This window comes from Cucurbita pepo, chromosome 2 (genome assembly GCF_057944985.1).
Source record: "Cucurbita pepo subsp. pepo isolate OVF chromosome 2, ASM5794498v1, whole genome shotgun sequence".
NCBI lineage: Eukaryota > Viridiplantae > Streptophyta > Magnoliopsida > Cucurbitales > Cucurbitaceae > Cucurbita > Cucurbita pepo.
The window spans coordinates 14,883,185-14,910,816 of NC_141799.1; the positions used below are offsets into that span (position 1 = coordinate 14,883,185).

Below are 27,632 nucleotides of genomic sequence, written 5' to 3' on the forward strand. Positions count from 1 at the left end.
AAGCTTAGAAGTTATATATATATATATATATATATATATATATTTGGTTTGGTAAATTTTAATTAAGGCAATAAAAAACTAGTTATGGTGTTCGGTAAATTAATGTAATATAGTTGTAATGACCAAATTTAACATATTATTTCAATTTTTTTTTCTATGGATATTTAATTTATAAGTCATTATAAGATAATTATTTAATCATGTATATAGTTTAATTGAATCTAAGTTTATTTAATCAATCAAAATTTAGCTCTGCATCGTTTTTTTTTTTTTTTTTTTTTTTGCTTCTCTGAATTCTTATCATTCTTTTGTGAATTTAATTTCTTATGAATCTTGTAATATACATATGTGATAAATATATCAAATGCATATAAAGTTTAAAGTTTTGAAAAACTTATCTATGTTTAAGGGAGTGGGAAAAAAAAAAAAATCAAAATCAAAATCAAATGTTGAAAGTTGAAAGGTGAGGAATCACGACTTTCTACAAATGGTATAATATTGTCCACTTTGAGTATAAGCTCTCGTGGCTTTACTTTGAGCTTATCCAATAGGCCTCATACCAATGGAGATAGTATGCCTCACTTATAAACCCCCATGATCATTCCCTAAGATCATTTCCTAAATTAGCCAATGTGACTCACTCCCAATAATTCTCAACACACATTGTGTTCAAAATAATAAAAGGGGTGCATCCAGGTTCAAACAAGATGGATGCAATGCAACAGCAGAGAACATCATTTTAAGCCGACTATACGAAAACCTCAGCCCCCCACAATGGAGCAAATCAAATTTGACATTCCTGCTATGCTATGCTAGTGAAATTTGTGATCATCTGCTGCTCATAATGCCAGTGCAAGCATGGCAGCCATGGTGAGAACACCACATTCTAAATGTGTATTCACCAAAAACAACCATTTACCTACTTACAAGAATGAATCGGTGGCTCGAAAATCGAGAACGAAGCACAGTTAAGAATTTTCCATTTTCAAGTCTATGGAAAAAGACCAACTTCTCCATTTTGGTATGAACGTTCATGGTGATATTGAATTCTGATCTCTTGCCTTTGCCAGTTTTGCTTGTATGAGTTTGTCTAAGATGGGAGGCTCCAAAGGAATGGGGTCGAGACAACGCTCGGACGCTGCGACTATCACCTGCACAAGAACAGATTTTTGGGTGGTTATTTCTTGTAAAAATTGAAACTACAAAAACTAAAAAGCTATGAAGCAGGGATACAGATACAGGACAAGGACACAGACACAACAATATGTCAAGTTCTAAATAGACGTGTGCCCAGAGCGTGTCCAGACTTATCCGTGACACACGTGTCTGACAGGGAAACTCTGCCTAAAATAGTATCTGTGGTTCATAGCTCAAAAGTGACTGAAAATAGTAATCAAGTGCAAATCAGGGAAGTTAACTGAGAATAGGAAAAGGAACTCCAAGTGTAGAATGTCTAGCAAAGTTTTCCAAGTTACCTCATCAAGCAAAAAGTCAATAGCTGCTTCATCATCTGCAATTTCCTTCAGAGGAGTCCTCAGGAACTGCATATCCAACTGAATTTGCTGGAACCCGCTTCGGTTATAAGTCTGGAGTCGGACGAATTCTTGCAAAGTTTTAAGGGAAAGTTTCACTGCAGTTGTTACAACAGATCCCTGCAATTACAAGCAAAAGTTTAAAAGCTGTCTGATTTTGGAATCAGGAATTGCTCAAGAAAGGAATTTGCCATGGTACCTGAGTAAACTCGACTCTAGTAAAAATCTCTATCTTTTGCTTAAATAACTTTGCTAGATGGGATTCCAACAGCTGGCTCCGAGCCCTTTGTGCATTTGTTTTATTCAACTTTTCCTCTCGGAGCGGACCGCTCCGTGATGAAGTGGTGCTTCCATTGCTGTTAGTCCGACGATGCTTACGAGTTCCTTGTAGTAAAATCTGTCTAACTTCACTTCCCACTGCCTCCAACTGATGCAGGAACAAAAAAAAAAAAAAAAAGGTTAAGAGCTACACTCAATTTGTAGGCTTCTAAAGTCGCCTGTTCATTTGTTCATAACATAACAGCATAACAGTAACATGAAAACAATAGCACTAACCTCTTGAAGGAATAAATCGACAAACATGTGAACTTCTCTGGGCTCCTTGTGCTGTGGAGAAGATAAGAAAAGAAAAGAAAAGTAAGAGAATTTAGTAATAGTAAAAGTAATAAAATAGTGTAAAACTCACCTTAACCCAATTTGGCGTTCTAAACCTCTTTGTTAAAAGAACTGATATCCTCTGGCTTCTCATGTTTATATACTGGAGAGATGACAAAAAGTTAGTAACCGTGATTCACCAAGTGAATGCACTAATAGAAGGTTGCAATTATAATTCTTATACTTAATTGCAGCTAAACACGTTGCAATAAGATTCTTCTAAACAAAATCTAGATACGGTTATAATATATGGAAAAGTTTGGTCTAAGTGAGCAAGTTAACCCAAACATAACATTAACACACCGACCTTGTACCTGTTCAAGGCAAAAACAATCAGCAACATGCTTAAAGAGTATGAAAAGGAAAATTGCAACTACATCAAAAACCAAGATTCTAAGCGGAGCGAAAACAAAGCCAAGGGGGGGAAGCAAGCGCGCCACAGAATAAAACAGCTTCTCAGCTGCAGGAACAGGGAACGAATCCTCCAAAAGTGGGTCTACCATCCATGAGATTTTGCAGTAACAAGAACTCAAAGAAAAACAGAGGCAAATGAAATAATGCCCTAGACATTATACAATGAGAAATTCTGGATTGTTAATACTACTGTTACTATAATACTCATCCAATTTGTTCCATTATAACTAGCATGCAATGCAAGCTTGAAATATTTCTTAGCAGCGTAATAGGAATGACAGAAATCTGAGCCATACAAGGTGTAGAAACTTTTCACCAGCAGCTCTAAACATTCGGCAAATTTCTGCTGGCACAAAGGCGGGACCGTATTCATAACCTCGAACGCCACCACCAGAAAAAGAAGCCGCTATTTCCTGAAACGAATACGATATAAATTTGAGAATTTCCATGAGAATTCATAGAATGCACAGGTACAAAAACACCTAATAACATGCATAAAGTCTCGTTCTTTAGTGAGCTTTAAAAACTTTCTTGAGAATAGGATTCAAAACTTATCATGCTACTTCAAATTGCTAGAGAATGAATTAAAAGAATTAGAATGATGCCTTGCCTCCGTGATTCTATGGATGGCAGTTTGTTCGATAAATATTGAAATTTGAGCAAGCACCAACACAAGCCCAGCAACAACTTTATCCGCTTGGGTTGCCTCAGTCAAAACTTGACTTTGACTATAAGAATTATTTTTTCCTGATAGCACCATGAAACGATCAACAAGTGCCCTGAAGAAGTCCTGAAATCCTTCTTGAACCCAATCAACAATTGAGTCCCTCTGGTTAATGATTAGGCCCGATTGATTTTCAAGAAGCAGGCGGAAGTCCTGAAACGAGTAAATGAATGATAGTTAAAAACTGTCAAGTAAATGAATGATAGTTAAGAACTGCCAATGCAATTAATAGCTCAACTGAAACGAAAGATACCAAACCAAATTCAATAAACTCAAAGACCTGTACTACTTGTAGGATGTGGGATGGTTTTCACATGATACCTACAAACTTCATACTAGTACTTTAGAGATGGAGAATACAGATGAACAACCTATACAATAGATCCTGTTCAAGAAAGGTTGTAACTTCATACTAGTAACTTCAGAAAGATAGGATTGTAACTTCATACTAGTACTTCAAAAATGATAAATAAGATCATGGGTAATTTCTTCAAGATAAGAGAATAAATGTAATAGGCCCCCAGTTTTCACATAATGCCAATAAAATTCAGACTAGAACTTCAAAAGTGATATATAAGATCATTGATAGTTTCTACAAGAAAAGATAATCAAAGTTCAATGAGTTTTCATACAATTAGTAGATACGGTTTAGTTTTCCTAGCAATGCCAACAAAATTCATACTCCTACTTAAAAAATGATGAAATAAATAAATAAATATGAAAAAAAATCATCAGTGACTTGTTCAAGAAAAGAGTAACAGAGTTCAAGCAGTTTTCATATATTACTAGCAAAACATCCATGCTGCCCTGCAGCACTGCCTTCTTGCCGGCCTCCAGTGCCAGCTGCAAGGAGTACTCTTGAACGTCCTCCTTTTTCCTAGTATGAACTCGTGTGAGTGCATCTGTCAATGCAAATGTAATTTAACTCAAACTTTTAGAGCCCAAAGGACACAGATGTGTTTTCTGAAAAAAAAAAAAAAAAAAAAAAAAATCTTGAAGACTGTAGGAGACCTGAGATGTTTTGCAGGAGACGAGAGAATGTACATGTGACGTACTGTTTGACAGCAACCTGGGCAGCCTGAATATTACATAAGAAAAGTTCAAAGTCAAGTTCAAAATTAAACTTCCTCCTTCCCTTATTCGGACATCTATCCTTGTGCTAAATAATAGGGGAAGTGCAATTATTTTTGTACGGGAAGAGGCCAACAAAATGAAAAAGTGGATCAAAATTATTGCAAGTGAAAACATTAAAGAAAATAAGACCTTCAAGGAATAATCATGAAGACATGCGTCATTCAATACTTCTCCAAGTAAAAGCACATCTGTCCATATAATCCCTGCAACAAATTAAAACAGTTTTAAGAATTTCCAGCTATAATTTTTCCACAAAAGTTTGATGTAGTTTAGTGTCCAAACATGACAAATGCCAACAGTAGTCCCGTTTTATAAAGAAAATCCTCACTAGGGGGAAGATTCTCATTAAAAAATGGCCGGATATTTTGAAAACCAAATCAAACTAGCAAATCTAAGATACTGAAGTGAAGATCAACAAAAGTAAAAAAGTGAAGCCAGCGCCTAATGGAGAAAAAGGCTTATAACTTCCTACAGGTAATTGCACGTGAGTGCAAATTATCAAAACATGGTGTTTCTAGAACAACATTTCAGAAAAGAGTACAAATCAATAAAGCTAAAGAAATATAAACAAATGGATACGTTGAAGATAACAATCTCAAGAGTTTTATGCTCCAAACCTCATTTCATTTGGGTTGATCCGTTAAAGTTATCATAATAATTACCAGACTTTCGCAGAAGTTCATAACTTGGAGGGAATGTTTTGATTTGGCCAAGATTAATTTTTCTTTTTCGTTGTTTGATAGTTATGATTTTAATGGCATTTGTCTTCATTGAGATGCAGTTATATCCCTATGTTTTTATTTTACCCTTTTTCTCCCCTGTATGGAAACTGTATCCTTGAGCTTTATCTTTTCTTTTCTTTTCATATACAATGAAAAGTTCATCTCTGGAAAAGTTTAAGTATCATAGAGGATAGGAGTAAAACACTAACTCATATAACTTACCAAACACACGGAGAAGATCTGCTGCAAAAATCTGTTTCTTGATAAATTGCTCAGCAGCATCAAAATGCCTGAATAAGAAAAATAAGGAAAAAAAACCTTCATGACTAAATCGATCCTTGCAGCCAAATTGTAGGTACATCAACCAGTAATAATTGAACTTCTATTTTAACATGGTTAAAAGAACAAAAACCAAGGAAGATCAAGTACTTGGTAACCAAATCCTGAGCAAGTTTTATCAGTTGCATATCTGAATCTGCAAATATTACACGATAAGCTCGGACTGCCTCTGCAAACTCCCGAACAGATGCCTAATGAAGAAAAAATAAGAGAAATGCCGTCAATAGTCTTACAGTTAACTGCATCCAGAAGTGATTGCATTTTTTTAATATTCTAGAAAGAACGAAATGTCTGCAATAGATATGAATAACGAAGTATGTATTTAAGAAATAGAGAGCTTGTTATAATCAGGTGCTGGCCAGTGCACAAACAAAATGAGAAGTCCATTACTCTACAATGTTAGATACCAAAGCAAAAAACTCATGTTTCTACTTACTATTTATTTCAGTTTTTATTTTTCAATTTAATTTAAAATATTTATTCATTTTAATATGAAAACATCTAATAAACCAAAAAATAAATTAAACAAAATAAGGGAAGATAATGTATACTTCCCGACAACCAATGAACCAGAGGAGCTACAATATATAGATACTTATTGAATTGAATAGAGGGTAATATTTCTCTACTTTGTTGTCTGACGCTTAATCCACCGGTCCTTCAATTCAGCCTTTTGGTGGATGGCTTCATAAAAATAAAATATACTACACAGTTACCTGCGACAACTAGAAGTTAGCTTACCTCATGTGAAGCACCATAAGCTGACTCAGAATCATTTCTCTCTTTTGGTGAGGCAATTAACAACCCACTACTCAAATCATCAGCATTAAGCTGAAGATCCAATGTCGATTGTTCCAACTTTTCAAGCAACTTTGCCTTTAAACTGTCCACCTGTCAATATATTGCCAAACCTTCATATTACTGCATATTTAGAAAATTGATGAGTATACGATTTTCAAAATGTTTCACTTGCCACAAGTGCTACAAGATGGCCATAATAGATGTTAAAGAACAAGATATCAGTTTTTGATAAATCAACATACGTCCTTGAGAAAATTTCCACTCATTAATTGAATTGCATGTTGTGTACAATACTGTTTTATTGCAGATAAGAAATACTGAAGTACAAACCGGGAAATCTAGCTGCTTAAGAAGCACAGCAGCTTCCGCTCTCGTCTGTATGGATTCTGAATCTGAGAATAGCTTTTCCTGAATGCACATCGCTCAATCATATATAGACTATTTTGACCAGTAAAAAGCACATCCAAGCGATTTAGCAATATTATAAACGCTAAGGTACATGATATTGTAAGAATATAGTAGCTAAAGTGACCCTCAAATTCTGGATAATTCATTACATACGAATACTTAATTTTTTCCTTGAAAAAATGCATCGTTGTAGTACAAGCCAACTAAATAAAACATGTCATTGCACGCATTGAGAGAATCCAAGTCCAATTGCCTCATTAAGTTACAATTTGGAATGTCCAGGGGCAGCACAGTATGCCTTTTCTATTATCATCTTGCCTGAGTAGTTTGCAAATAAACTAGTCCAGTCAGAAGCTCTGGGTTGATAACTCTTTTAGAAATCAATCAAATTTTTTAAGGAAAAAAAAGTTTCATTGATTTAGTGAGAAGTTACAAACAAGAATATGCATCGTCTTGCAAGAGTCTAAAACACCCCAGTTTAACTTAACTACAAAGCGAGAACAATTACAACAGAATTCTGAAAGTGAACATCAAGAAGCCCCTACATTTCCATTTCACCATATTGGCAAAGCATGTGCTACGGAGAGAATGAGTTGCAAAGCCATATACATTTGCTGTCCCTTCACTTACAAATGCTGGTCCTTTCTGGGAGTCTTCAATTGTAGCATAGCCCTCCCTATTAAAAGGACCTCCGTTCATATATTCTCGTGGGGGCACTCTTTCAAAAAAGAAAATGAGGTTCTTTGGATGCACAGAGTTTTCTTATGGAAATTATGGCCGGAGAGGGACAACTGCACCTACGCTGGCGCCATTGAATCCTTTGACTCATTTTCAAATTCTATTCTTTTTTGGTGCTGTAGTGGTATAGATGCATGCATCCTTTTTCTGAGTATAGCCTCAATACCCTTTTGGCCAGGTAGAAATGTTCTTCTGTATTCCAAGTGGCGATTGGGAGGGGCCTCTTCCTCCCTTTTTAGTAAATTAGTTTATCAATGAAATTCAAGTTTCCTTGAACAAAATCAATAAAATATCAGGATGAACGGTGCATATTTTCAAAATCAAGGACTTCACTTTTCCTATTGTTGAACAATCCCACTAGACACCATAACACTAATTTTACTGCACTCATCAGTAAACGATTGCCTTTCCTTCCAAACAAATGTCTGAAAAGCACCTAGACCAAATTCATTCTAGCAAACAACCACATCCAGGAGGAATTGAAGCTTGGATGGAGGCAGTTCGAGCACTTCATGCTATGAGAGCACTCAACCCTCTTCAAATGATACACCAGGTTGAGTAAAGGATGAAGAAGTTAGGGCCTTTTTTTTAAAAAAAAATTGTCAGTCGTATTAGCTCCTTCAAGGCACAGTCTTGGGGAGAATCACCTTTTCGGGTTCCTTCTCTTTCCAAAGAGCTGTATACATTTCTTTGTTCAAACAAAATCTTGTGCCAGTTATCGTGAAAGAACAGGGACTTAACTGAGAAAAAAAACTGGGGGATTGAAGTGTCCATACTCTCTCCATTTCCTCTCTTATAGCGTGTATGCAATTCAGGAATGATAGAATAACTGAGGAATGTTTCCAAGACAAGGGAAAAAGGTAACACATAGGCCTCCATTATTGAATGATAGAATCACTAGCATTTAGCCAGAAGCCCACGAATAAAATGTAATGTAAATATACCTGCAATTTTTTCAAAACTATTGATATTGCTTCTTCTGACGCTCGCTTGCAATCTTGGAATGATGAGTCTCCATATGCCTACCAAACATATAACAATGATTATTTTGGACTTATACCGAGATAACGGAAGAACTAAAGTCCCATACAAAAGTTGGAATCCTGCATTATGATTTATGCACCCCATTTTTTGGGATGGAGCAAAGGCCAAAAAGGCACCTTAAATATTGGCATGGCTCCGGTATAGAATCTAACTGCATCAGCATAGGCTTCTATTTTGATGCACTTTCCAAGTCTAGCAGGTAGATCATATATGAACTGTTCATGAATCATTTCCAGAGAAGAAAGAATAAGAGAAGCTCGTACAGCCACATGCCAAAACTCACATAAGAATATAAGAAAATAATAGTACAAAAACAGCTGACAATAAAATAAAATAAACTATCACATTCTGTTCAATAGTAACGTACATCTACATTAACTTCTAAAAGCACCACAACACCAGTACAATTGACTAGAAAATAGTACGGGTTTTGCAAGCCTGTTTTCTTCGTTTGCTTAATTTCTTAATAAGCCAAGGAGAGGCACCAACGTTGAATGGCATCTTACTTTTTAACTTAAGAGTCAAATATTTATGTTCCCTTAGTGGATTCTCTCGAGTCATGTATACAATGTCTTGGTCTACGCTAAAAAAAAAAAAAAAAAAAAAAAAAAAAAAAAGAAAGAAAGAAAGAAAGAAACTATTTTAAAAACTAACCAATGATGAGCCTCAATGGATTTGCCTATATAGGCCACAGCTAAAGTTTCAAAAATAAGAGCTTGAATACCACTTGTAAGCAATCCAAGGAACATAACAGGCATAGGAACTACTAAAAGTACTATAAAAGAATAAGAATAACTATTAATTCATCCAAATATCTGGAAAAACCCAGAGCCACTAGAATTCACCACCAAATGTCCTACACTTTTAGTACCTGAACTTTACGGAGAAGGTTCCGTGTTCTATGCAATTTCTCAATGTGCTCTCTTTTTTCAAAGAGAGAAGTATTGACTCCATCACTTCTAGACTGCACGGACAGTATCTGCAACAATTTGCAATATGAATGGTAATCCCTTCATATATTGCTTAAGAAACGTAAAGATTCTGAATTCATCCATTTAAATAAGAACATCCTATACTTTCTCAAGGAGTTGTTCCATGTTTGTCTCCATCCCCACGATATTATTATTCATCCTGGCAAAACAGAATTACATGTGTATTAAGTAAAGAATATGAATCTACTTCATCAAATATGGAAAAGCAATAGGCATTAAGAGGGAAAAAGATAAAAAATAAAATCGGATAAAGTAAACTGAGAGATATCTAGGTTAATTAGAGTCTGTTAGATTCCTAACTAGGAGGAAGGTCCTTTTTTAGTTCAACAAGTGGGGTTGGGGACATTCACCTCTTGGTTAAGGCATAACCAGGTTGGTAATCAGGACGAAGAAGTTTGTTACCCAGATTTGGGCATCATAAGGAGACCAGAATAAAGTAAAATGGTGGTAAGACGAGGGGAGAATATGGGATAAGACTAGAAATCTAGTTTTACTAGCTCCAGTTCAGTCAAATTGGGTGAAGATCTTCACAGATCTCTAGTGCTCATGATTTTTTCAAGTTAAGGTGAAGCTAAATTGGGGGATAAGTAAACTAATTTTGAGGTTGGGTCAATAAAATTTTAGTGTTTCCATCAGACATGATTTAAACTGGATTTTGCATGGTTGGAAAAACTAGGGACAGAAGAAGGAACATCACATTTCAAAGGACATGACAGAGTGCTCAATGATGAAGGTTCAATGGAACCTAATCAAAGACGACAAGCCAAGGATAGACTTGAACTTATAGTTATTTGTATCTTCTAAGTGAAGCTGTTGAAGAATTGCCTTTTTCAGCTGAAAAGTTGTGCATGGAGGAAAATATGATTCGTTTCGAACAGCTTCACTCACAGAAATTGGGGGTTCCAAAAGGTTAGCAAGAGGATTCATAACCCTTGTCTAATCAAGAAAAAAAAAAACCTGGGAAGGAGGAGATGCTGCCATTGAGCCAAAATTTTATGCAAATAGAAAAAATCCAGAGAAGAAAAGAGAGAGAATCAAGCCTCTGTTGGAAAATAGCTGAATGAGTACCTTGCAGAGACTCTAGGAAAAGTCATTGCAACTACTCTCAAACAAACGAATGCCTTCAGAGGACGTAGTAAAATCATTGTGGCCAAAGCATTCTTTTTCTACAGGTTTGGACAATTAAGCCATTATGGCCACCAAGGAGTATCTTGAAAAATTAAATTCCGTATTCGTTGTCTGGAGAAGTGAGAACAATATGATAATTGAGTAGCAGACAGTGTGAGGAATGTATGTTAGCCATATAGGCTGGTTAGAGTATGTTGGAGAGTCAAGTAAGAATCTCGGAGGGAGAAGTTTATTGGTTATCAGTTAGTGTCATAATTACGAGAGAATGTTAAGGAAATGGGAGGTTATTGAGATGTGAGGGCTCAAACAGAGATTTCCAAGCTCATCAAATCACCTAGGAGGGACTTATCCAACCTGTTGTTGTACACAACTTTAAATTTCTGTCACTTGGCACCTCGTATCATAAGCCTAACTTTATTCATAAACTAACTACATAAATTTGTCGCAATTTCACAAACTTAACATTCACGTATCACATATGGCAATTGGCAATCAGCTTCATAATCGTGGGGGAAGAAAAAATTATCAACCTTTTAATTGTATCAGTTGCACTGATGAATTTATTGTAATTTTCATAAACCAACATTTGAAGATCAGTGTCAAGATTCTTTATTTCGGCAGCCATTTCAACATGTCTTTGGAGAAGCCCCTCCAAATTCGCCTTTTGCACCTACATTGCATGGCACATTAGAATAAATGAATAAAAAATCTGGATTTTACAACCAACAATGAAGTTCAAACTACAGACATATATCAAGTTATAGTGATACAAGAATTCCTTGAACTCCCTTTCAATATCTTCACTAGAAATGGGACTTCAACAAGTCCACAAACTAAATAATAAAAGAATCATAGCTGATAGTTTGGATGAAGAATAAATCATTGGCAACATATTTTTCTGATAGTTGTGATAATTTCATGTTGAACCCCACTATTTTACTTGGTGTATTCTGTGTTATAATGATCAGAATCTTCTATTCTTTGAGCCGACCTTTAGTGCATATACCCACTGTTGGTGATAGGAGAATGAGGAATTTGTTGGGTATTTCACAGTAAAGCTTAATAATATTAATAAAATACTTCTTAAAGAAAACTGAAATTTGCACAAATATCCTTAACAGAGTAATTACAAATGAAAGGAAGTAAAAAATGAGATGGGGCCTAGGACGTACCAGAATGCTCATATATTGATCGGGATTAAATGAGGTGGTGTTGATGGTTTCTAAAGGAGAAGCATATCTATTAGACGAACCGGTGGATGAGCCAGACATTGAGGCATCAGGGGAGTAGAAGCTAGAAAGCAGATCCCTCATCCTCTTAGCTTTTTCATCCATTGGAACATCTTCAATCTCCATTTCTTTTGTCCTGCTTCCTCCTTGTAAGCTCTTCCAATTAACGTCTATTATTCCGGATAGAAGATCCTGGCTCTGGCAGTTATCTTCTGTTTATATTTTAAGCCTATCCTGCTGCATTCACAAATGGCATGGTATTATTCAGTTTTTTTAGTAAGAAACAAAGGTTTTATAGGGAAAAAAAAAAAAAAAAGAATAAACTCACAATTACCATAAGGACATTTTTATTTTAGTAAGAAATTGAGCTTCCATTGAGGAAAATAAAAAAATGTACAAGGGCATACAAAAAAAAAATCAATCCCACAATTACCATAACAACATTTTAAACCGAGCTACCCCTCAAACCTCCCTATAAATCCTGTTATTCAGTTTCATTTTACAGCTATCTGGAGGCACACACCAAGCACTCAGCTTCTGCTCTTGAGAAATGAAGCAATCGTGATTGTTACATATTAACGAGATAACATAATAGATTTGACACAGTAACTTAAGAGTGATGAACTGCACCTTCTTTAGTTTGCCAGATGCGATGTGGATCATTAGAATAAGTCATAAAAAATATTTATATCGTTTAAGAAAAATTCAAATGAGTTCTTTCACATTCTCAACAGACAAAAGGCGTTTTCATTTAATACTTCAATCTATATCTTGGACTCTCCTAACATACATCTTGATCAGCCCTTTTGAATGATACATCAAAAGCACTACCTAGCATGGATCTCTATAAGAGTTAGCCATGCAGAAGACTATTTTAATAAAAAAATACTGCTAAAAAAAGTATTACAAACTCACCATAACATAATGCCTCATTGCATGTATTTCAGCATGATATGATCTCCTTAATCTATTGTGTTTATCTTTTCCATACAATGATCTTTCCATTTTTGCCAATGTAGACAAGATGTATTGTAGATATAAACTTACTACGATTTTGATGGGATAAATCAGCCACCAGGAAAAAGGCTGTTCAATCAGCTGCTACAGAAATGAATAGCTTATCATATTTGCGTTATCCATAGAAACATACGGTAAACCAGTAGAGTCGAAGAAGATTACTACTTATCATATTTGCGTTTTCTATTCATCTCTCCCTTTCCCTGAGCCAGTTATATAGTAATGAATAGCTTAAAGCTTTGTAGTTAAATTAAAGCTAAATGGGCTACTTAAAAATAATTTACAACACTCCACCGAATAAATAACTTCAATTTCCTAAAGTAAGCATTTGAAAGATTCCCTTCCTTGAATTTTCTTTTTTCACACACACTTCAAAGAAGAAATCTTGAAGTTGCTGTCTTCTTGCTCTAAAACTGCTTTGAGTTTCTTCACTAAGAATTTTTCCACAAAATCCCCAACTGTTTGAAAGTTTCTTTCCTAACAAACAGTTTCCAGAATATACATAAAGTATTTTTTTCCTCCAAATCCTTTAACTTCAGCAACTCTAAATTCTATGCATCTGAAAGGATTACATCCATGATTGATTCTAAAACCAAATTCCCCCAGATCTCAAGAAATTTTCCATCAGCATGGTCCAATTGTCATAATGAACTTCAGAATGTGGGATAGCTGGCTACATAAAAGTCTTTGAAGCCATAAGAAAGAAAGATGAGATGAATGGAGGGAAAATAAAATAAAGCCCCCACTTTTCTTATGCAAAACCAAAGCGCTGAAGAATTCAAAATGTATTCCGGGATACAAAATTCAATGAAGGTGAATAGGCATAATTAAGCAGATTCGGCACCTTACTTGTCACTGACCATTACAAACAACCTCTGGAATTAATGATTATAGGACTAGGATTCTAACAGAAAAAACTATTAACTACGACAATTTGTGGGAACAACTCAACGGTGATAACGAAGTCCTAAAGCCTCTTAAACTGAATAGTCACCTCCGAGAAATCTTTTATTTTCACTTCCATAACTAAGAACCATTTTTTCCCCAATCCCACTCTCAAATAACATTCCAAACACATTAGAATTCGGACAAACAAAGACAAAAGTAGAATACAAGACCTTCCAACAGATATGTTCTATTGAGGATGGCTTGAATACTTACTTTTGGTTCTATTGAGGATGTCTTATGTTTCCTTGCCTGTACCACCTTGTTTTTCCTTCCTCAGGTAACTCTTCCTTGATTATTTCTGGTTTCCATTGTCCTTTCCCAGACAGGGAGACAACAGATGTGTCCGTCGATCCTTTTCTATCGAACGATTTCCATGTTTTGTGTGATCCCCTATATTTCTTTATTCTCCTCCTTATAGAAGACTAAGATCCCAAATTATTTTTTACAGGTCGGAGTTTACAACTTGCTCATTAAACATGGGATTGATTTTTGGAGTCATTTTCGTAATTGAGAAGTGGTGATGGCTGTTCAATGTTGGAGGAGGTTATATAAGCTAGAATTTCCCTAACAAGAGATCTGCCAATAAAACTCCAAAGGGGAAGAATTATAAACATTTGTTCTATCTAAAACAGCTTCAATTCTTCCTGTTCGCATCAAGGAGACAACAATCACTAGACCTTCAGCAATCATATTCTGATACAATCTAGATTATTCATAGAGGCAGAAGATAACTCAACAAATATCAAAAACTATTCAATGGCGATTAAGAACGCATTTCCATATAGCATCCAATGTAACAACTCAATCTCGGCATCTAAAATCTTCTCATCTGTATACCATTTCAAAATCAAAACTCCTTTTCTTCCCCCTCACTTCGCGCAAAAACAGTCTTAAAACGGGAAATCGTGATAAGTAAATTCAAAACCATAAACAATCGTCTGTTTCAAGATTCTTACCTGGCTTCCACGGCGATCACCGGAAGGAGAGAGCAGCATCAGATCCAGTGAGACATGGGAGAGAAGAGAGCGAGTACAGAACAAGCATGTTGGAGGGAGAGACGAAGAAAAAGTCATGGCCGGTTAGCCCAAACCGGATTCCTTCGGTTCGATTGGTCAAATCGGTTCGGTTCGGCTGATAATTTCCGGCAATTTGAAAGTAATTAATTTTATCCAATCAAATAAAATATATAATTATTTGTTCGGATCCAGTTTTTTTTTTTAAGAATATATAGAGATTCAGTCAACATTTTTTATTTATGGTTGAAATAATTGTCACATTTTCTGTGTGTATATATTCTTTAAATAAATTTCATTTTTTAAGAATATCAATTTAAAATAAGTCGTAACTAAATTAATAAAAATATCTCTTAAAAAAAATAAAATAAAAAATACTCAAACTATTAATATTTTTTTAAAAAATATCAAAATTTCAGAAATTTCATCGATACCCTTCAAATAAATTAAAAATTTTAAAAATATTTTTTTTACGGTTAATATCATCGAGTAAGATTAAAACATTTTGTAGATATTGACAGTAAAAAAAATTTACTTTTTTAGAAAAAAAAAATATTAATACTACTTTTAAAATTTGATGAATGTTTTTTTAACCCGACAACAATTAAAATATTTTTTATTTTTTTTAAGAGGTCGATAAACCATTTTAAAATTAAAAAATATTTTTAAAATGTTATTAAAAATTAAGAGATCATGGTCTTCTCTCCCACAAAAAATAAATAAATTTTTTAAAATTTAAGAGTATTTTCTACGATAAGATACAAATTTTATGAATATTTTTATTAATATAGCGTAATTAATTACGAATATTTAAAAAAAAAAAAAGAAAAAAAAAATGAAAAGTCAAGAAGCCCCTCCACACGTGTATAGACGCAAAAGCAATTGGCTGTCTCTTGGGTGTAGCACAGGCATGCCTTTTATTTATTTTATTTATTTATTAATATTAATTTAGTATTATAATATTATCCACTTTGAGTATAAGTTCCTATAACTTTGTTTTGGGCTTCGGCTTTGAAAGCCTCGTACTAATGGAGATAATATTATTTGATTATAAATTCATGATCATTGTCTAAGTTAGTCGATGTGAGACTTTCATCATTCAACAGTATTCATTGTATTTTTAAAATTGTGTATGTATGAGGTGTTTTGTGAGCGGAGGCTTTTAAATATAATTTTTAAAATTGAAATAAATTAATTTTACATGCTAATAAAATCATAGGTTAAATAAATGCAACCATTAGAGTTTAGGGATAAATAATTACAAAGATTATTGTAAAAAAAATATATAATTTTTAACTATTTTATTTAATAAAATTATGGAAAAAAAAAAGAAAAAAGAAAAAAAAAAAAGACAAGTGGACAGTAAGCGACAGTTACTTCCATGCTGTCGTCATATCCCATGCCAGCTATGACACCGACGGGATGCCTTAAAATTACGTTTTTCTCATTTTTTAATTAAAAAAATGTCATTAAAATATCCGAATTATTTAGTTGAGCCCTTCACGTTCCTCGCCTATAAAAGCCCCTCTCCATACCTTGCCTAACCTTCTTTCGCCTCGCATTTTGCTCGCAGGTCGCAGTCGCCATTTCCAACCATTAAGCTAAGTCTCCTTTTTCCTTTTTCTTTTTCTCTCTTTTCAAGTCTTTTTCCTTTTCTTCTTTCTTTCTTTGTTCTTGCGTTTCTTTTCCAATTCGAATCTTTGAGATTCTGTTTGTTGAAATCTTTGTCGGAGTTCTTGATTCGCTCTCGATTTTGTGGTTTTTTGATCTCTTTGGCTGTTCCTTGGTTCATTTCTCGTCCTCCGTGTTTCTCTGTTGCTCTGGTTTGACGATTCGGGGTTAAGTACTTCTTTCCTAGGGTTTTGTTGGTTACCTCGATGATTTTAGGCTTTCTATGACGTTATCTTTACTAAGGCGACGTATTCGTATCCTCCACTCGTTTTCGGTTGTGTTTCTGTACTGGTTCTACGTCTTCTCATGAACTAATCGCCTAATTCGTCGTGGTGGAATTTGATTCATCTCTTCTTACGGTAGCTGAGTTGTCGATCGGAAGATTCATTTGATTTTTATCAGATTAGAAACTAATATAATTTTTGACTCGAGAAGATTATTTGGTAATATTTTGGCGGGAAGTCCTTGAAGGAGAGAATTATATGGCTTCTATTCCAAGGCAAACCAGCTTGGGTTCTAATGGAGGTTCGCCACCTGCCATTCCTGATGAGAGGAAGAGGAAGCGGATGCAATCTAACAGAGAATCGGCTCGGAGATCTCGGATGAGGAAGCAGAAGCAAGTGGAGGATCTCACGGGCGAGGTTAGCCGATTGCAAATTGCGAATAATCAGCTTCTGCAAAGCATTGGTGCCAAGGAGCAAGCGTTTGTCCAGGTCGACAACATGAACAATGTCCTCAGGGCTCAAGCTATGGAGCTGACTGATCGTCTGCGGTCCCTGAACTCGGTCCTTCAAATTGTGGAGGAGGTTAGCGGACTTGCTATGGATATCCCTGAAATTCCTGATCCTCTCTTGAAGCCGTGGGAGTTCTCTCGGCCAGTTCTGCCCGCTGCTGACATGTTTCTATGTTAAGTCAAGTCCCTCTTAAAGCCACACTTGCGAGTCTCTTGTCTAGTGGTCGTTTGTGAATTTATCGCAGATCTTAGTATTCTGCTATGTGTTGGTGTTTGCGTGTCATGTAATAGAGGTTGTGTATCTGCAAGTGTGGAATAGTCGAGAAAAGTCTACCACCTACATGTGTTTTTGGTTTATGGTAATGATAATCTGATATTATCTGTATTCAAATTCTATGTTTGCTCTAGCGATTTCCCACTGGCTATTTGCAGAACGCAAGATGTTAGTGGATACCACTGACATAGAATTTGGTCTTATGTATTGAATATTGTTAATGCAAAGCGTTCTGCTGCTTCCTATTAATTCTGCAGCTCGTTACATGCCTCTTGTATGTTGCTATTAGAACTTCTGTTAGTTCTGATCTGTGTCCAATCCAATTATATATCTCTATCACAAATTTGATTTTGACTGTCAGGAATTTGCCGCCTTTCCTTTTGAATTGGTGCATTACAGTTGTTGAATCAAAAAGTCTCGTGGTTGATTCTGGTTCGTGGCTATCCCAGATGATAAAGAATATGCTGGAGAAACCCAGGTGAGTACTGTGGCTTATACTAATCCATTATGCAATCATTCATGGGGTTGATTTTTCCTCATTGAATTTGTTCGATTTTATCCTCGGTATTCTTCCTGGAACCTTCTTTCTGATTTATTTTGAAGCTTCTCTCTGGACTTTCTCAATGTTGTTTGCCGCTGGATATTTGTAGGGGGTGGAGTTGGTAGGAAATTAGAAAAAGGTAGAAATACTGTGAATATGGTCTCCTTTAATTAATGCTTTATTTAATTTCCTACAAGTCAAAGTAATCTTAAAACTCCATGTGCTAATTTTTCTATTGCTTATCTTTGAACAAATTTGACCTGCTTGCCCCTTGGTTCCGTGGGCAATTTAGCTTATCCAATGTGTTAAATCGTCTTATTCCTCTTCCACAACATGCTGATTCTGTTCTTCTTTTCTTCTTTTCTTCATAAAATAATCATGTTCTCTAAAATAGTCTTCTCTTGACAAATGGCATAGATGTAGAGAATTGCGTGTTTCAATTAGATAAATATGAGTTTTAATAATAATTACCATTAAGCATTTGGTATAAGTTTTAATTAGATAAATATGTATATTTACTTTTTATTATTAATTTAAGAATGTTATCTATCCAAATTATTTTTTCTCAATAAATAATCGACAAGTGGCAAGGTAAACAAAGTCAAATAAAATATTCTCTATTTTTTAATATAAAATAAAACCTTTTCCACTAGTCCGTTTTGAATTTTGAATTGAATACATTTTTTCTCTTTTTGACTCGTGAAATAGCTTGATTTCTCAATTAAGACCGAGTTAAAGAGATATATACGCATATACATACACCTTTTTCACATGTGAAACAACTTGATTTGTCAACTAAAATCAAATTAAAAGGGATATACATATGTATATATACCTCCCTTGTTTTCAACATGTGAAATGGCTTGATTATATATATAGATAGGAGACAATTAAAACCTGCAACGGTTGAGAGAAATTACTAATAAATTAACTAGTTGACCCTTTACTGTGAAAGAATCAATTTAGGGATAGGAAAGCCAAAACCAACTATAAGGGAGACTCCTGATCCTCCTTCACCAATTCTTTATTTATGGTCTCACAATTCCATTTCCTTAGCTGCCTTGAAAGTCTAAGATAGCAAAATGAACTCATTTGATCAATTTGGCTTGTTTTTCTATTCACCACATGATGCAATATTACGCCAAGAAAAAAACTAATAGAAATCAAATATGTAACTTAGTTTATCCTAATCTATAAAACATTGGCTCTAAACTTTCAGGATTAGCTTCAATGATAAGCTACCTAATAGTAGTAATAAGAACACAACTAATCATATACAAAAGTTCATAATATAAGAATGAATAGAAAGGCAAATTTGGTCCCAATAATCAAAAATCCTAAACTGAAAAACCAAACCAACAATCATTTCAATCCAGCATCATCAAGATACAAGTTAGTTTGTCTATGTGCAAATCAGTTTGCCCGATTTGCATAAAATGATACCGAATCGGTATACAATTACATAATGTTCAACATTATTTCTCACGTTTTATTAGCGTTTTATATCATATCCTAGAATAATCCTATGCATATTAACATTTATGGTTGTTTCTATAACTTCTTAAAAGCATAATAGGTAGCAAGCATGGACACAGACATGGTTTATGCATCCAAACCTTGCCAATGGCAAATCAATGAGATTGGTGTTTCTTTGCTCTCCCTTGGGAGACTGATCCATCGTCTCTCTTGGAACCCTCAGGTCTTCGAGCCCATGCAGGCGCTTGATCGGGTCCATAGCGGTAATCATAGAAAAGCTCTTCACTAGCATCAATATGCTCTTTGGCAAAAATGCCTACCCTATGATCTCCTGCCACCAACATTACCTGTTCAAGCCAGCAAAAAGAATGAGCTATTTCCTTTGTAGAAGTACAACGAGAACTGAGAATTTCAGGTTTCATGGGAGATTCCCGATACCAGCCTTAGCTTACCTTCGCGTAACAGTTGGGGTTTGATGAATGATTTGCAAACTTTAGCTTGTCTCCTTTACGATAGGCATCTAGAACATACTGTGGAAATAGAAAACTTCTGATATTTAGAATAATGTTGCAATGGAATTTGTAGTTCAGGGTCCAGTTCACAAAGTATCCTAATTAATATACATATACATATATACATATATATATATATTATATGAGCGAAAAAAGATTAAGTTATTTCGGTAAATACATTCAACCAACTCCAATCCTTTTACCCATTAACATCTTAGAAAATTTCACAAAACGCTTATCACTTAATTTTTTACTTTTCACTTAATTTTTTACTTTTTGGAAATTTATTAACCAATTAATTAGTAGTTGTTGTTCTGGTTTTTTTTTAATACCTTCAGTAGTTTCTATACCTGTTATGTTCCTTGGATTATTTACCAGTGGTATTCAAGCTCTTATTTTTGCAACTTTAGCTGCAGCTTATATAGGCGAATCCATGGAAGGTCATTCATCATTGATTAGTGTTCAAAATAGCTTTTTTTTTTTTTTTTTTTTTTTTTTTTTTTTTTTTTTTTAAGCTTAGACCAAAGCAATGTATACCTGACTCAAGATAACGTGACGGAACATAAATATACAAATAATATAAAAATAAGAAAGGTATATACTATCTAGGGATAAAAATAATAGGAAAAATAAAATTGCGCTATTCTTCGAAAATTGTAAAAAAAGGAAAGAGATCTAAAAGATCTTTTTCCTCGAGACGATCGAACAAAAGAAAAAAATAATAAACTACATGAAGTTAGATTAATCAAATATTGATATTTCTAGGTATGGATTTGGACTAATTCGTCCATATATATATAGAAAGCTGTAGAATATGTATATGGCATAAACGTGAAAGAAGCCCATTTACCTGATCGTTCAAGTCAAAAAGGAAAGAAGAGTTTGCACGATCGTAAATTTTCCCACGCTTATCTGCTTCTCGATGTGAGATTAATTCCCCTGTATACTCTCCAAGATAATCATTCTTGTTGACGGAGTTCTGAAATCAAATTTTCCCCTGGTTCAGGATATTATTTGAACACAAGAACAGAATACAAAGCTAGTGTCTGACCTTCAAAAACGCTCCCCATCCAGCAACATCAGACTTGGACAGGAGAATCTGGAAATTGAGAAAATAATGTATACAATTCTTGAATTAATTCCAATAGATTGAAGTATTTAAACGTTAAATTTCTCACTCTCTGCTGTTGCCTTAGGAGGAGCCGCATGTTACCACACTGGCCATCTCCCTGTCTAGGTGGCTCTCCCAGTGAACCGTCGCCACAACTATGAAAATTGGACATATAGGCAGCATTGTCAGGGACCAGAAAGTTATTTACAGCCAGATGAAATATAGATGTCAAACACAAGTTCTATCGGACCAATTTTGGACCGTTAATCACTTATGTGTGTGTTCGTGCTTAAAAATACTCCTGTTTCCTGCAGAAATAAGTGAACAGGTTGATAGGTTGATCATATTAGATTAAGAAAATGTTCGAACTTCCCATGGCATCAATGTACTAAGTATAACAATGTGAAATTCCGTTCCCTGGAAGATTAACTAATGAAATCTCTATAAATAATATATCTAAAAGTGTTCTCTTTCATGTGGAATATAGTGGCCCCAAAATAAATCCCAGTGAACCAAGATGGACCAAAAGTGTGCTGAACTTCAGTGAAGTTGCTAGCAAACTTCTGCATTAATATTCACCGATATATATGAATAAATGCATATCCATCAGAAGTTGAAGTAAAGTGGTTCGAGACCCAATACCTGACCCAACAATTTCGGCATACATCAGGGTCACATTCACGTCCCGCGGCAAAACATGGGCACTGCCTGCTTCTGCATTGACTCTTAGCACAGTGACATCCCCTGAACCTATTTTTGCAACTTTTTGAGCACCTGAAATGAAATTTAAATGCTGGTTTAACTGTGGCCTTTCCAGAAAGAAAGTCTCGAAAATGTCAGGCAACTAAAAAAGCTTAACTAGCAAGAGCATACAATAGATTGAAGTACAGTTCAACACGGGGGAGGGGGGTGGGGTGCAATTATGAACTAAAAACCAAGCATCAGAAAAATCATACCCACAATATTTTTCACAGCAGGTTCCATTATGAAGACAAGGGCATTGCTTTCCACATGAAGACAAGCATCCACACGGTGCATATTGTTTACAAGATTGATTTTTTCCATCAGCAATCCTTTTCCAAAATGATGGATGACCAGCAGATTTCCAAGAATACTTGAGCTTCCGTGCCTTTCCTCGTTTACGGAGTAGCCGTGATCTAGTTCGCATGTCCTGTTCCTAACACAAGAAAGAAGAGGTGAGGGAAAATGCTTAGATTTTGTTGTTTTTTCAGTGATGCAAAGCAACAAGATGAAATGATAAAGCTGAGTTCTTCAATAGTGTAATTACAAAAAATTGCAGAAATAACAAAGTTAAGAAATTTAGTACTTCTTAAAATATGAGAAACATTAATACAAATACACCCCCCGCCCCTCCAAAAGAAAAATCTCAAGGGAAAAAATGTTTTAATTCTTGTTTTCATTTATGTGCAGTTTACCTTATAGTCAATATCAGTTTTTCCATTGTCATCTGCATTTGAGTTTAGCGTGCTGTTCGATCTTTGGGAAGTTGAAGCTCCACCATTGTGCATGTAATTGAATACCTCCATGCAAGTCTTCAATCCAGAGAGTAAGTTTCTAGATATGAGGCAACTACAACCAAAATTTTACATATAGAAATCAAAAAAGTCTCGAGGAAACAATACGATTAGTCTACAACTGTTGTTAGAATAGACTTGAGTTCCATTTAGAGAAACAAATATAAATGCGACTCTAATTAAGCAAGATCTTGTCCCAAAATTTCATATTGTTTCATGTGAAATTCATGATGAGCAGAGAACAGCTGACCAATCAAGTTCTAGCTATACATCCATATATCCCAAAGTTACGCAGGGAGATTAGCGTCTCAAAGGATCTTCCTAGCCTCAAAACCAATATCAAATTTTATTGGATAGCTAATCCCTTATCCTTTTCAACTGAAGGCATTGACTACCATCTCGTATCCATAAGCACAAGTAAGTCTAAGGACCCACCTGTTTCTTCCAAATATCTCTATTCCCTTCATGTACAATTCTTTTTCCATGAGCTTCCACTCCGAACTTTCACATGTTCCTTCAACTTGTTCATTGACAGCTTCAACCGACAACTTCAATGTTGACAATTCTTTGACTTCTACAGTGCTATAACTGCTAGTGTCCAAATTATCACATGAAGAAATATCTGAGGGAGGAACTTTCTCCTTAGCTTGTCCGGTGGCTTCACTCAAGGATATATCATTCCTTTGAAGTTCAATTTTTGGAAGTCCATGTATATCCTCATGCTTATATCTGGTGCTGGTAATATTGCAGAGTCCAGGGATGGTGTCATTAGGGGCATTTACAACATCCGTGGCTGACAACATTTTTTGTTTCTTGCAATCTGAAGAATTGTTAGAAATTAGTTCAGGGTCATTTGACGCTGAAACCTTATTTTGGTGCTCCACGGCTCTCTGCTTGGTCCCAGTTTCAGGACTGATAGCAGTTCCTACAGAAGCATCTGAATTTAAGCCTATGGTCGTCTCAGTCACAGAAATGGATTCAGGAGTAATGGATATCAGTTTTTCAGCAAGACATCTTTCATTCTGTACGATGTTAGCATCAACATGAGCACTTGACTCTTCAGGTCTGGATGATCTTGGTCTCTTGTTACTTCGTTCTGGAGTTTTCCCATGTGTTTGCTGCAAGCAATGAATATATGGAAATAACATTAAGGATCTGTCAAGTATCTTAATGTAAAGAAGCAGACATGGACATTGAACCTGAAAACAACTTTTCAAGAACAACAACTATATTGCCGAATTTGGCTAGTTATAGATGCATGTAAGGAGGCCAAGCAAACTATACGAGTAAAAGATGATGCTATTAACAATATAGCAGACGAGCGCTCAGAAAATTCAGCATGCCATCAACTATTTGTCTCATTGTGTATCTTACAACAATTAAGCATATCAAACTCCAATATGATGCAGAATACTCCTTCCTTTTGTTCACCAATTATAGATAATTTCTGAAACAACTGGGTCATATCAGTGGTATGAGTTGGATGGAAAATTTATGAGGTGCTAAGTGGTTTGTGCTAGAAAACATCAAGAGACAAGAAGAAACTTTACCTTAAGGAAACATTGGTTACTGCAAGGTTTTCTTTCTTCCTCATGTTCAGGCCAATAAAGCAGCTTTTCAATCTGTGAAACAAGATTCTCGGTAAACTCGTTGATAATAAGACAATTACACAAGCTACAAAAGGAAATGAGAACGTAGACACAGTTGCTTACAGGATAGGTTAACGATTGAGAGCACCCATGTAGACGGCAATCAAATAGCTGTCAGTAGGATGCAATACAACAGGGTGAGCAAAAGAATGATCAGAAACCACTAAATGTGTACGTCTAGAAATTTTAATTATTATGATTAAACTGTGATATTTAGTCCCTAAACTATAACTCACTTTCAGCTTACTATCTAATCATCTAAACTTCGATTTGTCTTTAAGTTTTTAGCTGATATTCAATTGGTCATTCCTCTTTATTATTAGGAGGATTGCCTGGTTTTAGTTCGTGGCTATTATATTTGCAGCGGAAGCTAGCCCAATTGAATTTTAAGATAACTAAAAATGGCCCTACTTACAGGAAAATCTGTACGACATGGATTAAAATTTCAAAGAATCAACATAGAATTTCAAAAACTCTGAGGACCAAAATGAAAAGCAAAAAGTGTTCGAAACTATTCTAAACATTATTGCTTAAACAAATAAGAATGAGAACGGAAAAACTAAAAATCGCTTACCATACAGCGACGGCAAAAGAGGTTATCAAAAGAATCTAATGTCGAACTGAGGCTCTTGTATAAAGATATTCCCTTGCTAGACTTCAATTCTTCCAAAGCTTTAGAACTTGAATCCGTTTTGCAATTCCTTTCCTCAAGGACATTAAACCGCTCCTGAAAATCTCAGAAAAGTTGTGACTCAAGCAATAGAAAAAGGATGGACACTTGAAATTTAGTTTTTTGACAGTTCAAACTTGTACATAACATACAAATATGTATACACTTATAGATGCATGACTATTCAGCACTAGTGTATGTTGCCATTTTTAACCACCTTACCTGGATTTCTGAAGTGGTACAGCCAATGGAATGACTTAAAATTTGAAGTACATCCTCGCCTACTCCATGTTCCTGAATAATAATCCTGGCAAAAGCAACAAAGAAAAAGAATCGACTTTAACAGCTCTGAGTCTGTTTTAAAGTAATAAATAACCAGGCAAAGCCACTTCAATTTATCTAATATATTTGAGTCATGCATTGCCTCCTCCCACAGAAAGCCTCAAACAACAGGTCAATCTCATTTGGTCTCCAAAATAGAAGTGTATCAATAATCTAGGAATATAATAAAGAAACAGGAAGACATGTCCGAATGGTTGAAAATACTGGGAACTAAAATGTGCTTCTCCAGGTATGAAATGACCAATACACGCACACACACACATACACACACACACACACACACACACACACACACACACACACACACACAAAAATCTAGAAATCACCGCTGAATAAATTAAGCAGAAGAACAAGAAATACAGTTCATAATAAACCAGGCATCAAGCAATATCTAATTAAGCTTACTGTAGAACACGGTCTTCACCCTCAGAAAACTCATGTTTTTCATCCTCGGGTTCTGCAAGTTCTTCCTCACTGTCACTACAGATCAAGGCTTCACTGCCATGCTGGTCATAATAAATGCGTCTTCTTCCGACTACCGACTGGTCCTCAGCCATTCTCTGATTCCTGTGCTGTGAGAGACAAATTTGAGATGGATATGATAGAAACACCACAACAAAGTACATATTCTTTACTATATATCTATCTTCCCTTCTTGTGAAACAGAGACAACTTCAAGAATATAAATTATTAGACTGCTAAAGCTAATTTTAAGAGAGAACAATTGAGCAAAGTATCTCAAACAATGGTATACCTGTCCAAAAATATCCACGTTGTGTAAGGAGGTAATCTCTCAACGTATGGAAGTTTAATACTGATGGAGTATACTACCTCCTGATTGTTAATGTAGTCTTTATCTTCAGAACCGGAAGCAATCCCAGATAACTTACACAGAGGGAGCTCCATTCTTGAGAGAAGCATTTTTCCATTCCTACTTTCTTCTACAAATGACGGAACATTTCTAGAAGTTGCAGACATAACCAGAGCAACGTTGCTTGCAAGCCTCAGCGCATTGCTCTCAAGCTTCATCTGCACAAGCATACTATGAATTTAGCCTTTTCTCTTTTTCATGGATGTAGAAGGCTTGCCCTAGTTTAAAAGAAATCTCGAATCAAACAAAATTTCTGCAACATACCTTTACTGAAACAACTCTCTCGGCTTGAATTTGCCTTTTGAGCGAATTTACCCGATTCGTCAAGGACTCAATACCAAAATTCGATTTGTCTCCCTATGAAATTGCAATAGAATGGGGTAAAATACATAGATGTACGATCATATACTCAGGAACCAAATGAAACAATTAAATTCTCAAATAAAAAGCTTAGATCAGATCATTTAATCAACTCTTTCATTGCAACAAATTTTCGCGGGAAAAAACAAGGAATACAAAAACCATTACGATTGTGCCGCATACATCAACCAGCCAAAAACACACGAACTTCCGTCGTATCATCTCTAGAACCTCGAATTTTGCAATCACAACCAAATTTCATTCGGATACTAAACAAAATGATCACCGATTGCTTGCTTAAACGATCGTGAAATTAAAAGAAAGAAAAAAGTGCAAGGATCGAGAAGCGCAAGGGAAGGGGATGTGTTAAAGAGAAAGAGACTGACAGTGAATTTGGCGTCGGAGTCGATTTGCTTGGACGCCATGGTTGGCACATCGAGAGTGGGACTGTAACTGAATCGAGGTTGAGGAAGAAGAAGAAGAAGAAGAGAGGCCGAGTCTGAAGCCGACACGTACGGAGGACAGTGACGTGGCTCCACTCAGATATAGGAATCCAGGACGATTTTGTGCACTCAAATTCAAGAAAAAATTTATTCCAAGTTTCCGCTGGGTCCTTCAACTATTCAGTAATTATGCTAAATGCCCTTTTTGTCCTATTTCTCAAATTCATCAACCTCCTTAAATTATTGAGTAATTGCACAAATGCCCATTTCTCTTCGAAATTACAACGTTCTCACAATTTTACACCGTTTAGAGATGTCTATGCGGCAGAGACGGGAAAGCCTTCCCCGTTCCTATCTCCACCACCTATTTCATTCCACGTCCTATAAAATTCTTCATTTATTTACTACCGATTCCCACTAAAAATATGTCGAGATATTATTATTTTTTAAAAATAATTATTTTAAAAATTTTATCTTTTAATATAATCTTTAATAAAAAAAAATTATAATTATTTTTAATAAATCAATATATTTCCTATATAAAATGGAGCTAACTTAATTTTTAAAATTTTAAAATTTAATATTAAAACATTTTAACAATTAAAAA

The 27,632-nt window shown here is 35.2% G+C and overlaps 3 protein-coding genes across 7 annotated transcripts; 1 reads left to right on the top strand and 2 right to left on the bottom strand.

The window, feature by feature from the left end:
* Positions 1-647: 647 nt before the first annotated feature.
* On the bottom strand, positions 648-14,937 carry LOC111788859 (vacuolar protein sorting-associated protein 51 homolog). 2 transcript variants are annotated; one of them, XM_023669416.2, is made up of 21 exons: positions 14,781-14,937; positions 11,803-12,096; positions 11,161-11,300; positions 9,587-9,641; positions 9,382-9,489; positions 8,627-8,725; positions 8,411-8,488; positions 6,651-6,728; positions 6,261-6,410; positions 5,610-5,710; positions 5,403-5,470; positions 4,588-4,661; positions 4,336-4,402; positions 4,111-4,226; positions 3,211-3,477; positions 2,897-3,013; positions 2,218-2,289; positions 2,088-2,138; positions 1,732-1,959; positions 1,476-1,652; positions 648-1,151 (listed from the first exon to the last, which is right to left on the bottom strand). In XM_023669416.2, the coding sequence occupies exons 2-21, from the start codon at positions 11,983-11,985 to the stop codon at positions 1,032-1,034; spliced, it is 2,349 nt and encodes a 782-aa protein (XP_023525184.1). In that variant the 5' UTR covers positions 11,986-12,096; positions 14,781-14,937; the 3' UTR covers positions 648-1,031. The 2 variants fall into 2 exon arrangements, with proteins under 2 accessions (XP_023525184.1, XP_086977687.1); XM_087121561.1 differs by lacking the exon at positions 14,781-14,937 and adding an exon at positions 12,775-12,941.
* A 1,442-nt stretch (positions 14,938-16,379) lies between these two features.
* Positions 16,380-17,764, top strand: LOC111789364 (bZIP transcription factor 53). Its single transcript, XM_023670115.2, has one exon. The coding sequence runs from the start codon at positions 16,991-16,993 to the stop codon at positions 17,417-17,419; it is 429 nt and encodes a 142-aa protein (XP_023525883.2). The 5' UTR covers positions 16,380-16,990; the 3' UTR covers positions 17,420-17,764.
* A 1,635-nt stretch (positions 17,765-19,399) lies between these two features.
* SWN (SET domain-containing protein) lies at positions 19,400-27,155 on the bottom strand. 4 transcript variants are annotated; one of them, XM_023669026.2, is made up of 17 exons: positions 26,969-27,147; positions 26,487-26,579; positions 26,106-26,380; positions 25,757-25,918; positions 25,232-25,316; positions 24,914-25,066; positions 24,403-24,450; positions 24,241-24,312; positions 23,126-23,808; positions 22,592-22,745; positions 22,112-22,326; positions 21,798-21,929; positions 21,223-21,310; positions 21,096-21,143; positions 20,895-21,023; positions 19,985-20,062; positions 19,400-19,879 (listed from the first exon to the last, which is right to left on the bottom strand). In XM_023669026.2, the coding sequence occupies exons 1-17, from the start codon at positions 27,005-27,007 to the stop codon at positions 19,688-19,690; spliced, it is 2,646 nt and encodes an 881-aa protein (XP_023524794.2). In that variant the 5' UTR covers positions 27,008-27,147; the 3' UTR covers positions 19,400-19,687. The 4 variants fall into 4 exon arrangements, 3 of the variants coding, with proteins under 3 accessions (XP_023524794.2, XP_023524793.2, XP_023524795.2); XM_023669025.2 differs by having other exon boundaries at positions 22,112-22,332; XM_023669027.2 differs by lacking the exons at positions 26,487-26,579; positions 26,969-27,147 and having other exon boundaries at positions 22,112-22,332; positions 25,757-25,923; positions 26,106-26,248.
* Positions 27,156-27,632: the final 477 nt, after the last annotated feature.